This window comes from Maylandia zebra, linkage group LG9 (assembly GCF_041146795.1).
Source record: "Maylandia zebra isolate NMK-2024a linkage group LG9, Mzebra_GT3a, whole genome shotgun sequence".
In the NCBI taxonomy this organism is placed as follows: Eukaryota; Metazoa; Chordata; class Actinopteri; order Cichliformes; family Cichlidae; genus Maylandia; species Maylandia zebra.
In genome coordinates this window covers 20,820,457-20,840,209 of record NC_135175.1, presented here as the reverse complement: position 1 = coordinate 20,840,209, position 19,753 = coordinate 20,820,457, and the positions used below count along the sequence as shown (strand labels likewise).

The following is a 19,753-nucleotide window of genomic DNA, read 5'->3' as shown; positions in this document are numbered from 1 at the left end:
ACTCCGAAAATAAAAAAGGCAAAATAACAAAATAGTGCCCGAAGGAAGAACTTAATAAGCTCAGCTGGACACTCACCTAACTTAACTGGGAAGTTGAATGTCTAAAGGTGAAAAAAAACAAGATAATCAAAAACCAATTCCAACTCAAAACTTCCTTTTCAACAATCCCGGACGAGCCCCCACTTGTTACGTTCCCCTGAGCGGTCTAGGCGGGGAGGGGGAAGTAACAGAATTGACTGGGTCAGAAAAAGGAGTCAAGGAGGCAAAAGGGTTAAATTAAAGAGTTTTATTAAAGTTTCAATTTATACTAACTAAAAGAGACGGACAAGCCGCTATTACCATTTAAGGAAACAAACAAAACTCAGGCGTTGGTCAATAAAGTAAAACGTAAGCCAAAAAGAAAGAGCCGCTCACTAGCTGAAAACCACCAAAAACACAGCTCACTAGCTGTAACCACACTACTGGCACTCTGGCCCAGAGCTCCCCTTTCCCTGGGCTTAAATACTTTTAATTACTGATGTGAGTCAGCTGTGTAACAGGGAAAGGTGGCACCTCAGGCAGAAGAGGTGGTGGGACACGCCCACACAGGCACCTTCAGGAGGAGGCCCTGCTAGGGCCGTAACAGATACCTTATGTGCCTGGATGCTGTCAGTACAAAGAACAACAGTAAGAAACATTATAATCACTTTGACCTTCAGATCGCTCTATTAACCCTTAAAGGAGAGATCAAAGGTCAAATGTGACACGACATATGAACCCGTGACAACACACTATACAGTTGTAAGAATCATAGTTTATTTTTATAAGTTTACAAGTTATTTTTCAAATTCTGACCAATAAATCATTAAGTTGACTTTGAAGACATTGGTGGATGTACGCCTGTCTTTAATGGACACAAAATTTTTATCAGAATTCATTCAAAACCTTCTGACCGATCATGTTTGCCGACCTACAGGCATAAACTTCTTGGTATAAATAATAACTCTTGTGCTTATTCAAAATGTTAACTATTCAGATCAAAATTTTAAATATTTTAGCTATAAGGAAATGCGTGGATATAATTATTTCTACTATATAAGTGATGTTTCTGGAGAAAACACAGTCACACTGCATTCAAGCGTTGCTTAAAAGCAAACAAACATTTAAAGGATTTATTATCTGAATGCTGTTGAAGTTTGCTGTCTCTGAAAATGATTTGTGCTTCTTGTTGCTTTGGTAGCTTGAATTTCTAAGGTGCATCAAACCAGATGAAATGTCATGTGAATTGCATTTTAGGAAAGATTCAAACAATAATAATGTCACCTCTCAGGAACTGAAACTAAGTGAAGGATGATGCATTTATGAGGCAAGCTGCTCACATTTGAAAAAAACACAACAGTATGGCTTCTGTTTGATTGTTGGTCCACAATTTAAATATAGAAGGATGTATAAATTAAAATAATCCAAAATTCTGTGATTTATAGAATCGTTAAACAGTTTTATCAGTGGAAAACAGAAAAAAAATGCACTATATTAGGATATATAGTTAGTGTTGGATCAGGTGACCATGAGTCCTCCCTTAGTTATGGTGCAATAGGTCTCGGCTGCTGGGCGACTCCCATGATGCACTGAGTGTTTCTTCTTCAGTCACCTGTTTCACTCGCTCTGTGTTAATACACATTTCTGCATTTCATTATTATTAAAATCTGGCTCTCTTTCACAGCGTGCCTTTGTTTGTTTTCCATCCCTCAACCTAACAGGTCGCGGCAGATGGCCGCCCCTCCCCGAGTCTGGTGTTTCCTTTCCATTGCTCATAGCAACTGTTGTTGTGATTTGGCTCTAAATAAATAAAATTCAACTGAAATCAATAATAAATGGTTAAGATGAGCAAATTGTTAAATTCAGCACCAACAGTCACACAGTTCTGTAAAACGTTTCAAAAAAATTGACAGTGAGGCAACAATACACTGGAAAAGTTACGCAACGCTAGCAACGCTGGTGAAACCTGTAATGTTAGGAGTGAAGATGTGGAGGAATTCACTACTCTGTGAAAGACTGTGTGTGCACAGAGCAATGTAAAATGTTTCTCAACATGAAATTACAAAGAACTGGGGAGTTTCATTAAGAAAAAAAAAACAAGTAAGCGCAGACTTTCAGTACTGAGCAAAAAGCAAAACTGAAAGTCTGATCTACATTAGAAACAAGTTTGAAATCATTGCACCTCTGAAAACAACTATCAGTTAACACAGCTCGTCTCTGCGCCCACATATTCAGGTTAACACTGAAACATAAAAAAAACTATATATATATATATATATATATATATATATATATATACATATATATATATATATATATATATATATATATATCTTGCCTAATATGATCTTGCCTAAGTTTTGCAAAACCAGATTGCAACAAGCTAATTGTGTAGTTGCGCTGCCACTCTGGTCCAGACCTGCTATTGAAAACAACTCATTACAGTGAGTAAAACCCACGCTATAATCAGATTTGTCATTCTTTTTTTTTCTTTTTTTTGCTGTAAATCAACAAGCAAAGAAATCCTCAGAAGTTTCAAAGGACCATATAGTCAATCATATATTTTTTCTAAAGTTTACAATTTTTATTTATTATTTATATTCTTTTCAGATTTTAATAAATATCTTACAATGCCTCATGTGAAAAAGGCAACCTTTACAAACGTTCAACGTTTATGCTTGCTAATTATTTGTGTTGAGATGTACTTTTTCATTTTAAAAAAAACGTGTAGATGTTATTACAAAATAGCTAAAATAGTTTATATTATAGTGAAAAAAAATATTGCACCCTCATTTCATCTAGTGAATACAATTTTGCTTGTTTAACCTCCACTCTTCCACGGCATGCATTTTTAATTTCTCTTTGATATTTGGGCTGATTGGGACCTGATCAATGTAAAAACAAAGAATTACTAGATTCTTTTTTTTAACCTAATCTATGTTTCTAAGAAAAATGAGAGCCACATATGAGGATATTCATTTAAAATTTCGATAGAACAGTAGTAGTATAATGTCCTTGTAAGTGGATATCAGGCCCTTGCAGAGCAAAATTGAGTATTTTGGTCTAAATAACCCAAAATGTGATGTCCACATATGTGGATGCCAGGAGGTTAAAGGGGAAATGAGTCTGTTTGCAGAGAGACAGAAAACCAAAGTGTGACACGGATTAGATCTCCGGTGGATTCAGTTTATTTGTTCTCACATTTAATTTGTCACTGATCCGGAAAAGTCCTGCGTGTGTTATCCTCTATCGCCTCTCAGCTGGACAGCTACTGCCCAGTTCCACTTTCTCTCGCTTGCAGAAGGCTCAAATTGCAGCAGATCACTCCTGTTTTAACTCGGCCGCACTGACTGCCTGTGAAGTTTTGAATAGATTTTAAACAATGGATTAGCTCCACGATACTGATCTTTTAACTCAGTATTTTGCCTCCAGGTCACTGAGGTCATCATTCCAATGACTTCCCTCACTGCCCTCACGTAAAAGCTAAAGGCGACCTTTGAGGTTATTGCCCTCGGGCTCTGAAACAGCGTACCTTCCCACAGAAGAAGCTGTTCAGCTGACAATGTTAAATCACCTCTAAATACCTCACTGTTTTTAGATTTTTAGGTATTTTAGTCAAATCTGAGGTGTCTCTCGGTTTGGTTGAGCTCACTATAATTTTTTTTCTGTTACAGTCACAGTTTTTTATCATTGGTAAAAATTTATTTGTGTTTTTATTCAAATTTTCTGACTAATGTTTTTCACTTATGATCTTTACTATGTTCTCTGTTTACGTGTATGTGTATGTTCCTGTTCAAAAAAAACTGACTTCAAGTGATTAAGCTAACACTTACTGAACTGTTAATTATTCATGTCAACCACTAATGTGAAGCCAGTTTAAATGTTAATTAAAATCCTGAGCAATGAATAAATTCTCAGTAACTTACAAATGTTAATGTCTTAAGCTGAGGTATTTGTAGCTCACATACCTCAGCACAACAAGTACAGACTTCACCTCCACAGATTCAAGCTCTCCTGTTTGTGCCTCACTTTCAGTACACTGCAGGTGATCATCTGGCTGCACACAAACAGCCTAAATAGTGAAGAAGCGTTACTTAAATACGTAGAAAAATATAATAAGGGTGCGTTTAGTTTCTAAATTCAACTATAAAAGCTTTTTAAAACTAGCTGTTATTACAGAATTACATTTTTAATGTGAAAAATCTGGTGCGCACCTGCAGACCAAGCCACTGGGCTGAAAACTGAAGTTTCCTCACATACCCACTGGAGGCTGGCTCCACAGGTGAGTGAATCCCTGTAGACTCCCATGTCTAAATGGCCAGTTTTGCAGCAGAAATAAACAAACCTGGACTTTGTGTGCAGGGGTGATTTCTTTTTTATTTTTATAAAACAGCTACCTTATAGAAGGATGCCCCCTCCTTTTTTTAAGACATTAACTCTCCTCCAGCTTGTAAACGATCACTTCCACTTTGTTCACTGATGCTCTGCCTGTTTATGGATGTGCCACTGCCCCCCTCCTCTCACCTCTCTGTCTCTGTCTGTATCCTTGTCGTCATCTTTTTCTGTCTGCCCTGAGCTCCTCCCTGTCTTCGGTTCCTCTCTGCTCACTGATTGCTCTTCCTCTTGGCATCGAGATAGTGTGCGAGTTACACAAGCGACCCACCCTGTGCATGACACCAAGGGCCTGACACACACATGCTATGCGAATGCACACAGACACCCACACCTACAGTACCATACCACCCAGCTAATACTCCCACGCCTCTCAGGAAACACTTTCTGACTCAAAGTCGCCCTCACACACACACATACACAAACACACACACACATAGAATTAGTTAGATGGATGCGTGAACATGAACATGGTTAGACACAGAAAATGAACACGTATAAATTTCTATATATGCACGCAGACACACCACATTCACACAGTGTGTGCTTGCAAACAGGGTGAGCAGCGGCTGCTTGGGTATATGAACGGACTGCTTCGAGTTGTGTATCAGAGGGGTCATCTGCTGCCTTTTCTTCCTTTCCTGTTATGTTGCTTAAAATACACTTTTACTGCTGCAACTGTGTGTTCCTGTATGAGCCCCCAACCCCCCAAAATAACCGTGGCGCATGTAAACGAATACACAAATATAAGCAAGGTTTAATGCAAAAAAACACAAACAACTGATATAACACAGCTTAAGAGAGTCATACAGAGTCAAATATTGTCATATGTAAGTTAGTTGTATAAAATTATTAAATATTAGATTCATATATTACTCATAGAACATCTGTATACAAGCAATTAATCACATTAGCAGACACCCGTAGAATAGGATACACACACACACACACAATTGTGCGCAAGCACACACGCTGTCACCCTCTTTACGCTCACATGCACAAATGGACTTTATTCAAACACTTATGCTACTCATTCTCATAAAATGGCTTGTAGTATCACGCATACACTTAGATTTTAATTAACTTCTGATACAAAGACAACAGGGCTGTTATACTGACACCATATGACACATAAATGAGACATTTTGATATGGGATGATAGTGAACGACACAGGAGCGACACAGGATCGTCTCTGGCCTTCTCAGACTTCCTACATGGTAGGTATCTGCAGACACTTAGTCTGTTAATAGAGAACTGAAGGAATCCCATAGTGAACAGCACAAAGCATGTCCTCTCTCCTTTTTCGCCCGTCCAAGGTAAGCACACTGATCTTCTACTGGTGGTTAAAAAAATCGCAACAGAAACTCACAGCTTTTTCTCGTTTTCTCTTTTGGTTGTCAAAATCAGATCGGGGCTTGGGACAGGCAGGCACGGTTCATGCACCCATTTTAGTACCACTCTAGGACACAAAAAACAAGCAAAGCAGCTCCAGAAATGTGGCTGGTGGATGGGTGGAATTGCACTTTTTCTGGCTCAAATGTCTGTGAAATATAAAAAGCATCGAACTACAGGACAGCCTGGTGTAGCGGGGAGACTTAAACTGGAAAAAGGAAGGAAATAAATAATCAGTGAAGCAGGTGTCCTTATATCCTTAGTGTTGTGGTGTATATAACTCCTGGTTTTTTGTATCTCCTGGTCGTCACTGCTCAGCAGTGTTCCAAGTCACTTTACTCATTTTCCAGTATACCGAGCTTGCGATTGTCACTATGGATCACTGATGATGTCACTGAGGGTTTTGGCTGCTGTCGAGAGGCACCGATGAGTGTGTGGAGGTGGCGGTGATGTAGGGGGAGGGCTCCAGAGTGGGAGGTGATGGGGAGTTTTTCTTTTGTAAATGTGAAGGATGCTGGGTTGTGGTGCAGGTCAGGGCTGGTGATGGAAGGGGGTTTAGAGGTATGTGTAGGGGGCAGACGAGTTGGGGAAGGGGTGTGGGGGTGCTCTCAAGAATAGATCAAGCTCTTGAGGAAGCGGGCCGTGCCACGTTTGAAGACGAAGGGACAATCACGCCGCTGGGAAGCGCCTCGAGTCGGAGAGGAAGCCAAACAACGAGAGGAAAAGCGCTCTGATTTTTGCACAGGAAGCCCAATGCACCTCCTGCTCGGGCCAGATAAGAGCGCTGCAGTTCCCAGGGCCAGACCCAGCAGTGGACCCAGGACCCAGGCGAGAGGCCCCCCGTCAGCCTGGCCCAGCCTGGTCCACTGTCCCTGGGCCTCCTCCAGCACGGCGTCAGGCTTGTGGTGGTGCAGCCGGGCTGCAAAGAACAAGGGGCCCAGTGAGGATCCAATCAAAAGTACCAGTCCAAAGAAATACAATCAGCACAGAAACTGAAGCTGAACCAGAACAGAGCTTTACAAAGGACCGTGAGGCAGCCAGTTAAGAAGCCAAATGTAATCTGCAGTGTAATTACTGTGCAAACATGCTTGACTCATTTTTTAGGTATACTATAACTTCTGCTGTTCTACTTTGTTGGGAAATACAGCCTTTTTGTTTATTTTATGCCTCTTTCTTTATGTAATTACAATACTGCTACAAATCACATTATATTAATGGAATAAAAATGGCTTAAAGTCGAATTATTCATCTAAGTGATGATTAAAAACTGGGCTTTGCCAAATTTCTCACATGTGCAGATTGCATCTGACATCTTACTGTGAAACAAGACAAAGGTGCTGTCACACATACAATAAACGGCATGAACAAAAGAGCTTACATCACTTGACCTGGATTTACTCTGACACTGAAGATTGCATACTTTGGCGCTGCCAGGCAGCCTGAGACAATCCTAATGTACATTATGTAGATAACTTTTGGCATTTGGATGAGATTGATTGGCGTGGCGCCTTGTGAGAGTGCCAGGGTTAAGGGTCAAGTACAGTTATGATGTCAGTGTGTCTCAGGGGGCAAAAGAGCGTGGGCAGCTGCTGTGGTGCTCTCAGGTAATACTTAACCTTTCTGACTTGTTTGTAAGGAACACAATACGTGTCTGACCTCCGAGAGCAGCTCAATCAATGTTTCTGCCAAAATGCCTGCTTGGATACTGGCGTGTGTTTAAGGCTGACTGTCCCTTCGCTTCATCGGGCTGGGCCATTTCTCATGAGAACTTTGTATATTGAGTGTGTGTCAGATATAAGAAAAAGCATCACAGGATGCAGTGTGCAATCACAATAATAAACAGGCCTCTCACCCTGCCTCCTGGACAGGAAATTCATTAAATCATAGCGTTTGATTTGGAAACCAACAAATCGTGACTGAGAGCACGGAACTGGCTGCTATTGAAGTGTGTTTTTTTTCTCTGTCCTTTCAAGTCTGAGATACAACGTGTACTGTGTTTGTGAATGTACCAGGCACACATACACACACACACACACACACACACATAGGATGCAGATTTGTATGAACTTAAACAAACATATGGAAAGGACACATGGACAGTAAGAGAACAAAAATATGAGAAAGAGCTGCACAATCAAACAAACATGCAAACACTGGGCCGATGAAATACACACACAAACACACACACAGACACACACACATTTTCACACATTCCTGCACATGAAAGGCCCCCAAAGGCATCTGTTCTGGTTACAAGAAGGAAACGCTGTCTGAACACACGCAGAAATAGACAAAACATGTCTCGTTTTACAACAAAAAAAATAAAAAATCACACATACACACACACACACACACACACACACTCCAATGAGTAACATAGAAGAAACATCATTATTTATTCTATGTGCACATGAAGTGTTATAATATTATTAATATTTTTAACCTTGCAGCCAAAAAGGTAAAAAAAAAATATATATATGCCTTTTATTTTTTTACATTTTTGCAGATTAATTATGCACAGTATGTGAAGTAAATTTCTGAGGTGCCAGATTTTAATATAATAAAAGCACTTGAAGCTCTGTATAGCTGTATGGTTTTTATATTTGGCTTATATTGTTCTTCTGGTCAATTATGTGCATACTAGGAAACCAGCTATCTTTATTTAAGAATTTATAAAGTATAGAAAATTATACATTTTAATGGATTTTATAAATTAGTTTAGTGCTTTAGTGCTTAGTGCTGGTAAGGTTGTGATGTTCTGGGTACTTACAGGCCTTTAGACGGACAGGGATGCCAAAGCCACTGGATGTGTGGAGGAGGGACTCCGTGGGATGTGCAACGCAGGGCTTGTCTGCTCCCCCGTGGTACGGAGCCCGGGTCCTGCAGCAACACCGCTTTCTCCCCTATTTTTGGACTCACTACAAGACGAGATGATGCCGAGATAAACATGATAAAAAAGTGAGGTTTAATGTCCTGAGGACAGGACATTTAGAGCTGAAGAAGTATTTTTGTTGTTGTTGTTTCTCACCGTTAACCACAAGTGTGAGTGTGAGATTCTGGTAGAGTCTGTGTTCCTGGTTTCGTACGAGGACCGTGTACTTCCCAGCATCCTCTTCTGCAACATCCCGGATAACCAGGGAATTTCCACTCATGTGGTATCTGGAGCATTGCTCTGCTGCAACCGTGCCATCCTTCAGCCTGCCAGGAAAAAAAAATAGACCTCTGAGTAAAGTGGAGAGGAGGGATGTTTCCGAAAAGCTTCAGGTAGTGTGTGAAGGATGAAACAAAGTTGCAGGGAAGGAAATAAGTTGGAATACTTAAAGTGCTGATGAGTCATATTTTATTGGGAAGTCATTCCCTCTTTCCAAGAAATTAAGAAGTTAGCTGAGATAAGCTTCCAGGTTAAAGGAGGTAAAGCATAAATAAATAAAAAAAAAACACTGGAGAGGTATGAACACTAAAGAAGAAGCTCCCAAGTCACAAGTTTTGTGAGGATACAGGAGTATTTATGATCACTTACCAAATGACTTTTGGGGCCGGGAACGCTCGCAGTTTGGGAGAGATTTTATAAGATTTCTCTCCTGCTTGCACCATCATCACCAGTCCGTTTCTGGGTTTCAGGTTGATAAATGGTCGGTCTGAAAATGAGGGAAAAATGTGCATTAAAAAAGCTGATGTCAAATTTTGGAAACCGCTGTGACGTTCTGGAGCCTGTGATAAAGAATGCGCTGGTCACAGAAACTTAAAAAAATTAAGCAAGCATGACTGGAATGAGTAATCCGGGCAGATGACTGGTGAATTTCCTGAATGTCGGGATGGGTCAGCGGAGGAAACTCACCATAGACAGTAACATTGACGTGTTTGTGCTGGCTTTGATCACCACTCTTGACGTGGCACGTGTAGCGGCCTCGGTCTGAACGCTGGAGCTTCGGGATGGTCAGAATACTGTAGAACAACATTTCTGTTTGATGCTTCACAAGCCTTTTGAAAGTTGAGCCGGCATTGATACTCTGCAGGATAACATGACAGAAGAGCCATGAGATTAACACTGAAGGGTAATCTTTTGATTGTGCAAGGGAAAGAGTTATGCACTTGTTATAAATCAGTAATAACGCCATTAATTACAGCCCTAACTAATAGAGTATAAAATGAAAGACATTTACCAACCCTAAAGGGGATTTCATTTGCACAGGCAGTGCTTTTGTGTTACCTACATACCTTCCACTTATTTTACACTTCAAAATAAATATGAATAGAATCTCTAAGACGTTTACTTGAGTATAAGATGTAGCATGCTTGGCTGATAGAATATATATTTTGCGAAGTGAGGCAGGAAGTTGGTTCTTCCCTATCAAAGGTAATTTTTCGTCTAAACATGTGCTTCTTTCATCTCCAGAGACTGTAAAGTAGCTCTGACCTTTCCAGGGTAGTCCCATGTGAAGTTGACTCTGGTGTTCAACTCTGCAGTGGCAGAGCAGTTCAAGACCAGTTGCTGTCCCTTTAAGGCCTGCGTATGTTCACTGCTGTTCAGACGCACATCTTTGATTTTATTCACTGAGACAAAAATAAGTAGAATATCAGGGATTTTGCACAAAAACCATTGATGCACACATACATGTTTACGCGTGATTTATATAGTTGTGCAGAAAGAGCTTGCTGACCTATTCTGTGTACAAAATATCTGCGTGACTGGTGTCGGACTATGTCACCAGTGGTCTGGCAGAAGAAGAGGCCGATGTAAAAGAAGGTGGGAGATCTGATTGTGAAGCCTCGCCTGCTGTTCCAGATAATGTTCCTCTGGTCTGGACTCAAGCTGTGGCTGCGGTACTGTGAAAGAGGCAAGGAGAAAACAACACCCATCACATGTCTGACTGCACCACAGTCTACAGCACAGAAGCGATGACACAGTTTAACCACACTGAACAAACAATTGTCATGGCTCAAGATACAAGATACAAGTCATGGTGATTAACTTTGAAATGTGAACACATGATAAATTACAAATGTGGAAAGAACCTGCTTGTACCTCGAGTAAAATAACTGTAATTTGTGACTATTTGTCATTTGCAACAGTGACTTGGCTTTTTTTTTTTTTTTTTTTTGCTTTGAGTCAGAGGCATCTGCCTGCTCCAGAAAACAAGTAGGAATTCAGATTAATGTATTAGATGTGAAAAGTTTTGTGTTAAATCTATCTGAAGATAGACATCAAATAATGTATTCATACAACTGATAATGGGACATGATAAAAAGCTCCTGAACAGGTGTTGGAAATCAACCTTTATTTTAAAACTCCTAAAAGTCCAAGTCAAGCCTCATTTTGGACGTTTTTCTCAAAGCAATGTTTTTAAAAACAAAAGTAGAGGTGCCGGGATCATGTTGGTTCTGCGGTTAGCGCCGTTGATTCACAGCAGGTGGATCCATGCTGTGAGGAGTTTGCATGTTCAACTTGAGCCCCAGCAGGTTTTTGGTAGCTCCAGTTTCTTCATGCTGTGGTCATGCTGCCAGGCAATCACGCAGCAACAACCAAAAGTTTGCTGAACAACAAGAATTTCATGCACTTGATGTCATTTGAGCTTTTGTTTTCACTTCAATGGACAGATCATCCTCGGGCTTGGGGGAGATAAGTCCTCTGGGATGCTGTGCAGTTTCTTTCAGATAAAGACCTCCAGAAGAATGAGGCTGCCTATAATCCCACAGGGTTTGTTTTATAATTCTTGTCTACCTTGTATAACTGAACAACCTTGTTGTTTTCTTGGAAGTTGCTACAAGGAAATGTTTACTAGAGTTTCTGTGACATGGTGGAAGCCTCCCACCCTCTCCCGAGGGAACAGGTAGAGCCCTCCTCCACCAGCATCACACACAAACAGTTTCCCCCTCTCGTGCACCCCTGATGTGAACTGGTTGATATCCCCCTCCCAGAGTGATGTGACCCCCCCGAGACAGCACTGAGCTCTTCCTTCTCCTGTCCCAGGCCTTTAAAATAGATACTTCCTCACTTCTTCCTCTTCTGAACTCATTGACACCCAGCCCGTGAGCTCTAGCACCCTGTGTGCCATTCTTACTCCAGTGTCTATGCTGAGAATCGGTAAAAATGAAGAAAAAAGTGGAGGGAAAAGGGGAGGAGCAAAAGAGTCAGGCAGGATATGAAAAACGTGACTCCAGTCCATCTCCTTGCATCCTGTTACTACAGGATATAGACTTTTGACTTGTCGACCCCGTGATCCCGCACCTCCCGGTCACTTTCACGGCTAGAGCGAGAGAGCAGAACCTCCTGCGCATTGTTCTTCTCGAGAAGGGTCATATTAGACAAGCAGGCAAAGTGCAAAGTCCTTCCAGGAAAAAAACACTCCAGTGACAGCGAGTGGGTTCCAGGTTATGACCAGAAACTGGAGGGGAAGAGGAGGGATATCAAGGAAGAAGAGGACAGCTATTTTTAGAATAATTACCTTAGCTGATCCAAGCACCGAGATGGAGGCAGGACAAATGTGGATGTGACATGCACGGCTTAGTTTGTCCAAGTTTTTTGGACTTCCTGTGTTCTAAATCACAAGAATCTAAAATTCCTTCATATTTCTCTTTTGTTAATGTGTCAGTGCTTTGGGTGTGCTGGTCCAAACAGAGAATATCTAAAGAAATATTTCTTACTTTGGCATTAAAGTCTGCTTCAGCCACTGACCTCCACAAATGCAGATGGAGGGAAATTAAAGGGCTTAACAAAGAGTGGATGGATGAACATGACATTTTCATGATGAAAGGTGTAGTTGACTTTTAAAAAAAGATAAATCCATGCTGCTGCTGCTGCTGCTGGACTAATTTTACACACTTTCTAATCTGTGTCTTTACTGTAAGTGCAGTACTAAACTGCTGAGGTTGCCTTTAATCTTCAATGTATTCTTTCTGTTTTGTGCATCCAAAAGCAGAATAACCAACACTTACTTAGCCTTCTTTCACTGTCTCGACCTGAGCCAGTACTGTATGTTTTATAACTTGTTGACTGTAGATATCATTTTCCAATAGTGATGCACAAACCGTCATTTTAATGACGAATGCTCCTGATTAAAGAGAATAGACTCTACTTTGATCTATTGGGGCCAACAGTAGCCACCTCTGCTTCCTCCACCAGGCTGTCCAGCTGTTTAAAGCATCAGTTGGAGGAAGTTGGCAGCCAGTGTTCCTACTACAAGATGTAGAGGGTGAGATGTGGGAAATGGTGCTGGCCAGTGGCCAGTGGGGCACTCCAGACCCCATGTCCTGTCTCCAGAGGTAAAAACAGTGCCAACAGTGGTTCCCAGTAAAAACCCTCAAAAACAGGTAGAGATGTTAAAGACATGAGCAGGGAATCACGTTTGATTAACCCGCAAATAGTTTGCACTTTTACTCTCTCTGCTCTCCCCCTCACTCAGCACTCGAGCGCCAACACTCACAAACATATCGGCACACACTTTCACACATATCCGCAGACGGACACAAACAAACGGACACACACGCCACAGTGCAATGGCTGCCAAGATAAGAACAATGTGGCGAATGATCTGGACAGGGAGACATGACTGAACACTGTATCGCGTGCATATGTGAGGCCTGATTGAAAAAACTGGGCAAAGCAACGATGATGTGCAGAGAACGGAACGTGAGCGATTGAGCGAAGAAGTACAAAGTGTGACACGAGTGCCCAAACACAATCAGAACATGGATCGTGATGCAGAGCAGGTCTCTGCACCCATGCACAGTGCATTAAATTTAAAAGGTGTTCAGTCACTTGGTAGATAAAAAGCACATCTCCTGCACAAACCTTTACTAGTTCTGTGGTGACGTTGGGGCTGGTGACCCGGCAGGGGATGACCAGTGGCTCCTTTTCCTTCAGGTACAACACGTCTGGGCTCATATTTGCATCCTCCACGAATAGCTGCTGGCTGTCTGAAACCCAAACACTGCGGTCAGGGACACATATTGTACAATATTAAGTGTGTAAAATAAATGCATGAATAAAGAGTCTTTCTTACATATGATATGTTAAAAAAAATATTGGGGGAGTCAAGGTTAAAATTATGCATTAGCAGAGTGGCTCCTTTGTGGCTACCTGTCTGTTAAATCTAGCAGAAAATCTGGACCTTTTGTTCCTGGTTTTGTTCTCGACTGGCTAGCATTCATTTCATATTGCATCCTGGTCCCATGATGCATGTATAAAGTGAAAGACAGGCCCGTAAATAAATTTCCAAACAAGCTCTTGCATCACTCCTCTTGCTGTTTCCACATTTTTAGATCCCTTTCATCATTTTGGGCCAACTTTTAAAGTCATGCACATATATAGAAACTGCCTCTTTGCACAAGACACACCCACACACACAAACACACTTCCAATATCAGTCTCAACAACAACAAACAAAAGCAAACAGACACACACTCCTAAACATTCACTGAATACCCATTCAGCAAATGACTGTCTGTAGTCAGCGATAAACACTCAGATTGTTTGGAGGCAATCAAACGGCTCTCCATGTGTTTCTCCTCTCGGCTCGACTACTGTAAAAGCGCTGTGCCATTCAAAGGTGTGGGTGTTGCTCGCTGTATTGTTTGTGACCATAGGGTGTTATTCAAGGAAAGCAAATCTCTGAACATTCAAACAAAAGTACCCCAAGGACTAGTAGCCTGGAGGCTTCCTTCTTCTGCTTTGATTCCTAATAGAGAAGTCGGGGAGGGAGGCAAATGTCTGAGCAGAGCTGCAGGCCAAGTCTGACGCTTAATGGACATGGTGACCTGAGCGATTGATGGCTCCCGAGGGTCCTGTTGGCTAAACAGTAATGTGCCCTGTGACCCTGGCTTCCAGCCCAACTCTGCCTCATAATTGCGCAGACTGAGCAGCGTCACCTTCCAGGACAGGGAGGAGCTGGCTGGGCAGACATCATGCCTCCTCTGCCCCTGAGCTACTGCCCTTCATCTTATCCTTCTCAGCTCTTCACACACACACACACAAACACACACACTTCCACACACCGCCCTGCCGCCACCTTGTAGAGACACAGCGACATTCCCTCCCAGCACACCCCCTTCGAGCCCTTCCCCTCCTTCCCAAAGCACAGGATGCTTCAAGCAAGGCTGAGCAGAGCAGATAAGGCTGATGCCCTGGGAAACTCTGCCCGGGCCTGAGCCTTTCAGCAGCTGGGCTATTCCTGGCCTCGAAGTAGCACGTAAACGAAAGTAAAAAAAAAAAGAAGAAGAAGAAGAAGAAGAATTTATATATAGACAAAAAGGAGGTAGGCCTGGGATGAGAAAAGGGGGAGGCAGGGGAGGAGGGTAGTGAAACTGTGCCAGAGTCATCTAGAAGGATGTGTTGTTAGGACAAACAGTGTTTAGATATAATTGGCTCACTGGCATTGGTCTGTATTTAGCGCCCACTGCATCCTGTTTAACCTGACATTACAAACAATACACATGGCAGGGTGAATGAGTGAAGGGCTTCTCAATGAGCGGGCTAAAAACAGCTATTAAAAAAAACATAATGCAAAACAGAAAAAAATGCCCGGGGTAGCGGTGTCTTACCTGTGACATAAACGTAGATGGATGTCTGTTTATGGGGTTTGTCCTGGTACCTGCAGCGGAACAGGCCGGTGTGCTGGGCCTGGATGCTGCTGACTTTCACCTGGCTGCAGTAATGCTTGCTCGTCCTTCCACAGCGAGATTCACTCACGTCCACCTGATCTCTGTCCAAGCCTGCTGGGAACGTCCAGCTCAGCTGCCAGCGACCCCTGGTCAACAGTTACAGTGAGTTGGTAACCCTCTACAGCTTACATCACTGTAACTGTATCCCTTTATCCAAAGATGATTTCAACATGTGTGTGGAAGATGAAGATATATATTGGACTCTAATGAACTTATAATACATTACAATCTCATTCTGTTTTAGCTGCACGTGGTAAGCGTGCAATAACACGTAATAATAGGTGCTTGTAATTTATTTAGAAAAAGGATCACTAGTAAATGTTGAAGAGATTGTTTCAATGGAAAAACTGACTCATGCTTTTAAGCTGCTTTATGAGATGCTCAAGCTAGAGAGGAAAGAATGAGGAACAAGAAGTAGGGGGAAAGATGTAAGGTGCTTGCACAACAACTGATGGTTTATTTTTATTCAATGTTCTAGTGTTTATTTAAGAGTTTTCGTAATTCTGTGCCTTCATTAAGAGATTTCTTTAACCAGATATCAGTCATGGTGACTGTCTCATTCAATCCCAACCCAGGTTCAGCCCTTTATCCAAACTACGGATGCCTGGCTCAGATCTCTCTACCAAAATCCTTCTAAGTCTTAGCAGCAGGCACCCATCCCAAAACACTTCTGGATACTTATTTTAGGCAGTTAGTTAATAACGTTATCCAAACTTGACTTTAATTTCAGTGGCTATCAGCACATAAACACTGCATTCATAGAACACATTTTAAAAGGCTTTTTTCCTCCAGGAAGTTACACTTCTACCACCATCTTTACTAAAAAAATGAATTACAGATTTTAAATCACAATGTTTCCGCCTCTACCTGAAACTCACCTGCAGTTGAGCGTTAGCATCTGGTTAGCATCCAGAACCTGCTGCCGAGTTTTGACATCCAGGAGAGGGACGCTGAACCTCCCCTTCTGATCTTTATCTGCAGAGGTCAGAGCGCCGAAAAGATGAGTAAATTTATAGAAACAGTTCAACACCCAATGACCTGTAGTGTGGTTTGTCTCATAGCAAGTATCTATTAACCTATGGATCTCTCCAGAGAGGTTAGAGGTCAAGGAGAACTTATAAATGTCAAAGTGAAAAGGGTACATCTGGACTGAGTTTGTTGACTCTGGTTAACTGCTTAATTCAGGTGTAGAGACAAGTGTCCATGTGGTTGGGACGTACACAGTGAAAAACCCTTTTCAATCACTTTTAGGGAAATCCTGAAAGATAACACACTTCCTGTAAGGTATGCCAACCAGTCTGGGTGATTCCCACCTCCACAGCACGTCCTCCATCAGCATCTCTGACCCTGCTCACATCTCCTCGCTAAACCCACTTAAGAAGTTTTGTGGAAATGCGTAAGCAGTGTCCCTCTTGTTTATCAAATAAAGGCATTTCTCCACTTCATCGCTGAGGTTTATTAATGAGAGATAAAGACTGTCCACCCTTCCTTCCTCAAAACAACAGAGGAAACATCATTCAGGGAAGCCCGTCCTTCACTCGGACTCCTCCTCGCACAGCAGCTCATAAAGAACCACCTCCACTGATCTGTGAGCAGTTAAACTGCTGCTAGGGCAGTTAGCGAATTTATCACTTAAATCCATTATTGCCTTTCATTGTCAGCATCATTGTTCCCAGTGGATCCCCCATTGAGCACAGTATCTAGTATTACTCATACTGCTAACACTTCCTATGCTACTTCCTTGGGTTTCACAGGAGGCAGCAAATACACACACACAGGCAGGAGAATGGAAGATGGAGGGGGAAGTCAAGGATCTCCTCCAGCTTTTCAACAAGCTGTTTAAACAAGTGTCTAATTAGCACACTTTCTGTGTTATCAGGTAAAGGAAAGCATTTCGCAATCCTAACTACAACATCACTGCCATTACCAGGAAGTACTGTGGTTAGTTTCCACAAAGGCTCATTACACTGACGTACCAGGGAATCTAAAACAAACACCTGAGGGCAATGAGATATTTAAAGTGCCATGAACAGAAACATGCAGATGCATACTAAGGTGAAATTCAGACAAATTAATGAGGACATAGTAAACTCTTTGAGCTGAAATTTACATCACTGCAATAAATCTCAGGAGCATGAAGATTTCTAGACAATCAGCCGACATGAAGAATTTGTTTACCTGTAGTGAAATGTGATCACATGATTTTATTATCAGTTTTAAAATACTAACAGATATAGAGAGGTCCAGTCTAGAATAGTCTCTCCAATAATTCTGATTAATATAATGTATTAAAGGTAACAGTGACAGCGGGGTGTGAATAAATGAAGAATTTAGTTTGTTCTGTGTAAGAAGGTGTTTTTCAGAACGGCTGATTATGCATTATATTTTATATTATGTATTAATCATTATTATTATGTATTTTCTGCAGTTATTCTGGACTGAGTCACGTTATTTGTCACATTCAGTTGAATAAATATTGATGCAGAACCTTTTTTATACTTCTTCCTTTCTCTGTATTACACTGCTATATATGTACATATGGATTAAGTACAGGTATGCATGTATGTGCGTGTTTTACTTGTCATCCAGCAGGAAATAATTGGTGGAGTTTTTGTTTCAGTGACAGATTTAAAACAAACGCCATGATGCATTTGGAAAATGAAAAAACAAAATTTTAAATAGTAATAGCACATGAACAGTCGAGGATAACTAGAAGTGATGTAATAAGTCGTTACACGTGTAGGACATCTTTTAAAATTCACCGTATGCAAAATAAAACAATTAAATTAAAACTTTTTAAAAATGCCATGTCCCGGATCAAGCTCTTAATGTAACGCACGATTTGATATGCCAGTTTCGCTGAACATGTACAGTGACAATAAAGGGTGATTCTACTCTATTCTATTTTGCACCTGTAGACGCATCATTTTTTATTCCTTGAACTGCTTCCACTGGACTCCATAAATGCAACCTAGCGACTGTTTGAGCAATGAGCACAAATTCACATCGGTTCCTGCTCAGAGGAGTTTTTGACCCCTCATCCATTTATATTATTGACAAGCTCACTAGCTTCAGGAAACAACGCCTGCGCGCATCCATTCAGCAGAGGCCATGCGGGCAAGGAGCCGGGCCACAGGGGTCCCGGTTATCCAAACAAGTGTCCGGGTGGGATATGGCTCTTATCATCCTCAGCGCAAAAGGAGGTTTACAGCTTCAGACACGCAGCCACAGCGGCGACACAACAAGCCGATAAATGAGGAGCGGCAGCGCAATAATTAAGGGGGATTGGCTGTCAGTCTGTTGTTTTCTACCTTGATTAGTTGAAATACTTATTTTTGTTAGGTTTGTCAGGTTTACAAGAAATAACGATCATGAAGGATTTTGGCTCTAATTAACTAACTATTACAAACAAGTTTCCTTGACTGTAAATTAGCGCAGGTCTGTGTAAATTAGCAGTTATCCTTGCTGCACGCACTCTGTGCGCCCGTAACATCTGCAAAACTGACCCAGTTACTTACCTTTTGCTAGAACACCATAAAATCCAAACAGCAGGGAGAAGAGAATAAAATTCATCATGTCTGGAGACTCCGAAGCAGCTTTGCGCTTTCAAATAAAATAACGCATGAAAGAAGTTGTATTCCTGCTGTGGCTCCTTTCCCCCCCCCCTTCTGTTTCTTTTCTCTCCACCGGACTACAAACGCAGCACAGCGCGGTTGACTGCTGCGCTCTGAGCTGAGGATCACCGAATGGGAGACAGTTTCCTGAGTTTATCTGCGGGAGATCACGCAACAGGACACCGCGCTTGAGCTCCAGTGCAACTTTTTCCCATCGTTTCGGATTGTGGTGCGGCTTTATACTGTTCCCACAGTGCACCCACCGGATAGACGGCTTCCGTTACGTCCAGTGACACACCCAGCGCGCGCAACAGCGGTCCCATTTCAGCTGTCCCATGTAGTAAAACCTGCTAAATGTTATATTTTTCTAATATAAGAAAAATCAAAACTCTGTTTCCTCGGATTTTTCACACTTCGGATTGGACATTCACTTTTTGTTCCTAAGCCAAGAGTCTACATGCGCTATTTTCCATCGGGACGTTTACGCTTCACTGGAAATGATGCGCACTGATCAGCCGCTTGCGTATATCTTGTCAGTACCCAGGGCTGGTAAACGGGATGATCAGCACGTAGGCATTGGTAAACGAATAGTGAACTGATCGACATTTTTTTTTTAAAAAAAGTGCTCTGCGGAAGGTGCCAAACATTCCACTACTGGAGAAAATCTGGTCTCACC

At 41.8% G+C, this 19,753-nt stretch overlaps 1 protein-coding gene across 4 annotated transcripts in view; it reads right to left on the bottom strand.

Moving 5' to 3' along the window:
• The window catches only part of flt1 (fms related receptor tyrosine kinase 1), a 43,212-nt gene extending 23,653 nt beyond the window's left edge, over nt 1–19,559 (bottom strand). For 2 of the 4 annotated variants that reach the window (XM_014414181.4, XM_076888145.1), the window contains exons 1-10: nt 18,982–19,559; nt 16,342–16,438; nt 15,344–15,549; nt 13,596–13,720; nt 10,465–10,630; nt 10,221–10,357; nt 9,642–9,813; nt 9,324–9,441; nt 8,832–9,001; nt 8,574–8,721 (exon numbers count right to left, since the gene is read on the bottom strand). In XM_014414181.4, the coding sequence (XP_014269667.1) occupies nt 8,574–8,721; nt 8,832–9,001; nt 9,324–9,441; nt 9,642–9,813; nt 10,221–10,357; nt 10,465–10,630; nt 13,596–13,720; nt 15,344–15,549; nt 16,342–16,438; nt 18,982–19,039 (1,397 nt within the window). In that variant the 5' untranslated portion in view covers nt 19,040–19,559. Of the gene's footprint in view, nt 1–5,149; nt 6,723–8,573; nt 8,722–8,831; nt 9,002–9,323; nt 9,442–9,641; nt 9,814–10,220; nt 10,358–10,464; nt 10,631–13,595; nt 13,721–15,343; nt 15,550–16,341; nt 16,439–18,981 lie in introns of those variants that run through there. The other 2 variants (XM_014414182.3, XM_076888146.1) reach the window with 2 other exon arrangements.
• Nucleotides 19,560–19,753: the final 194 nt, after the last annotated feature.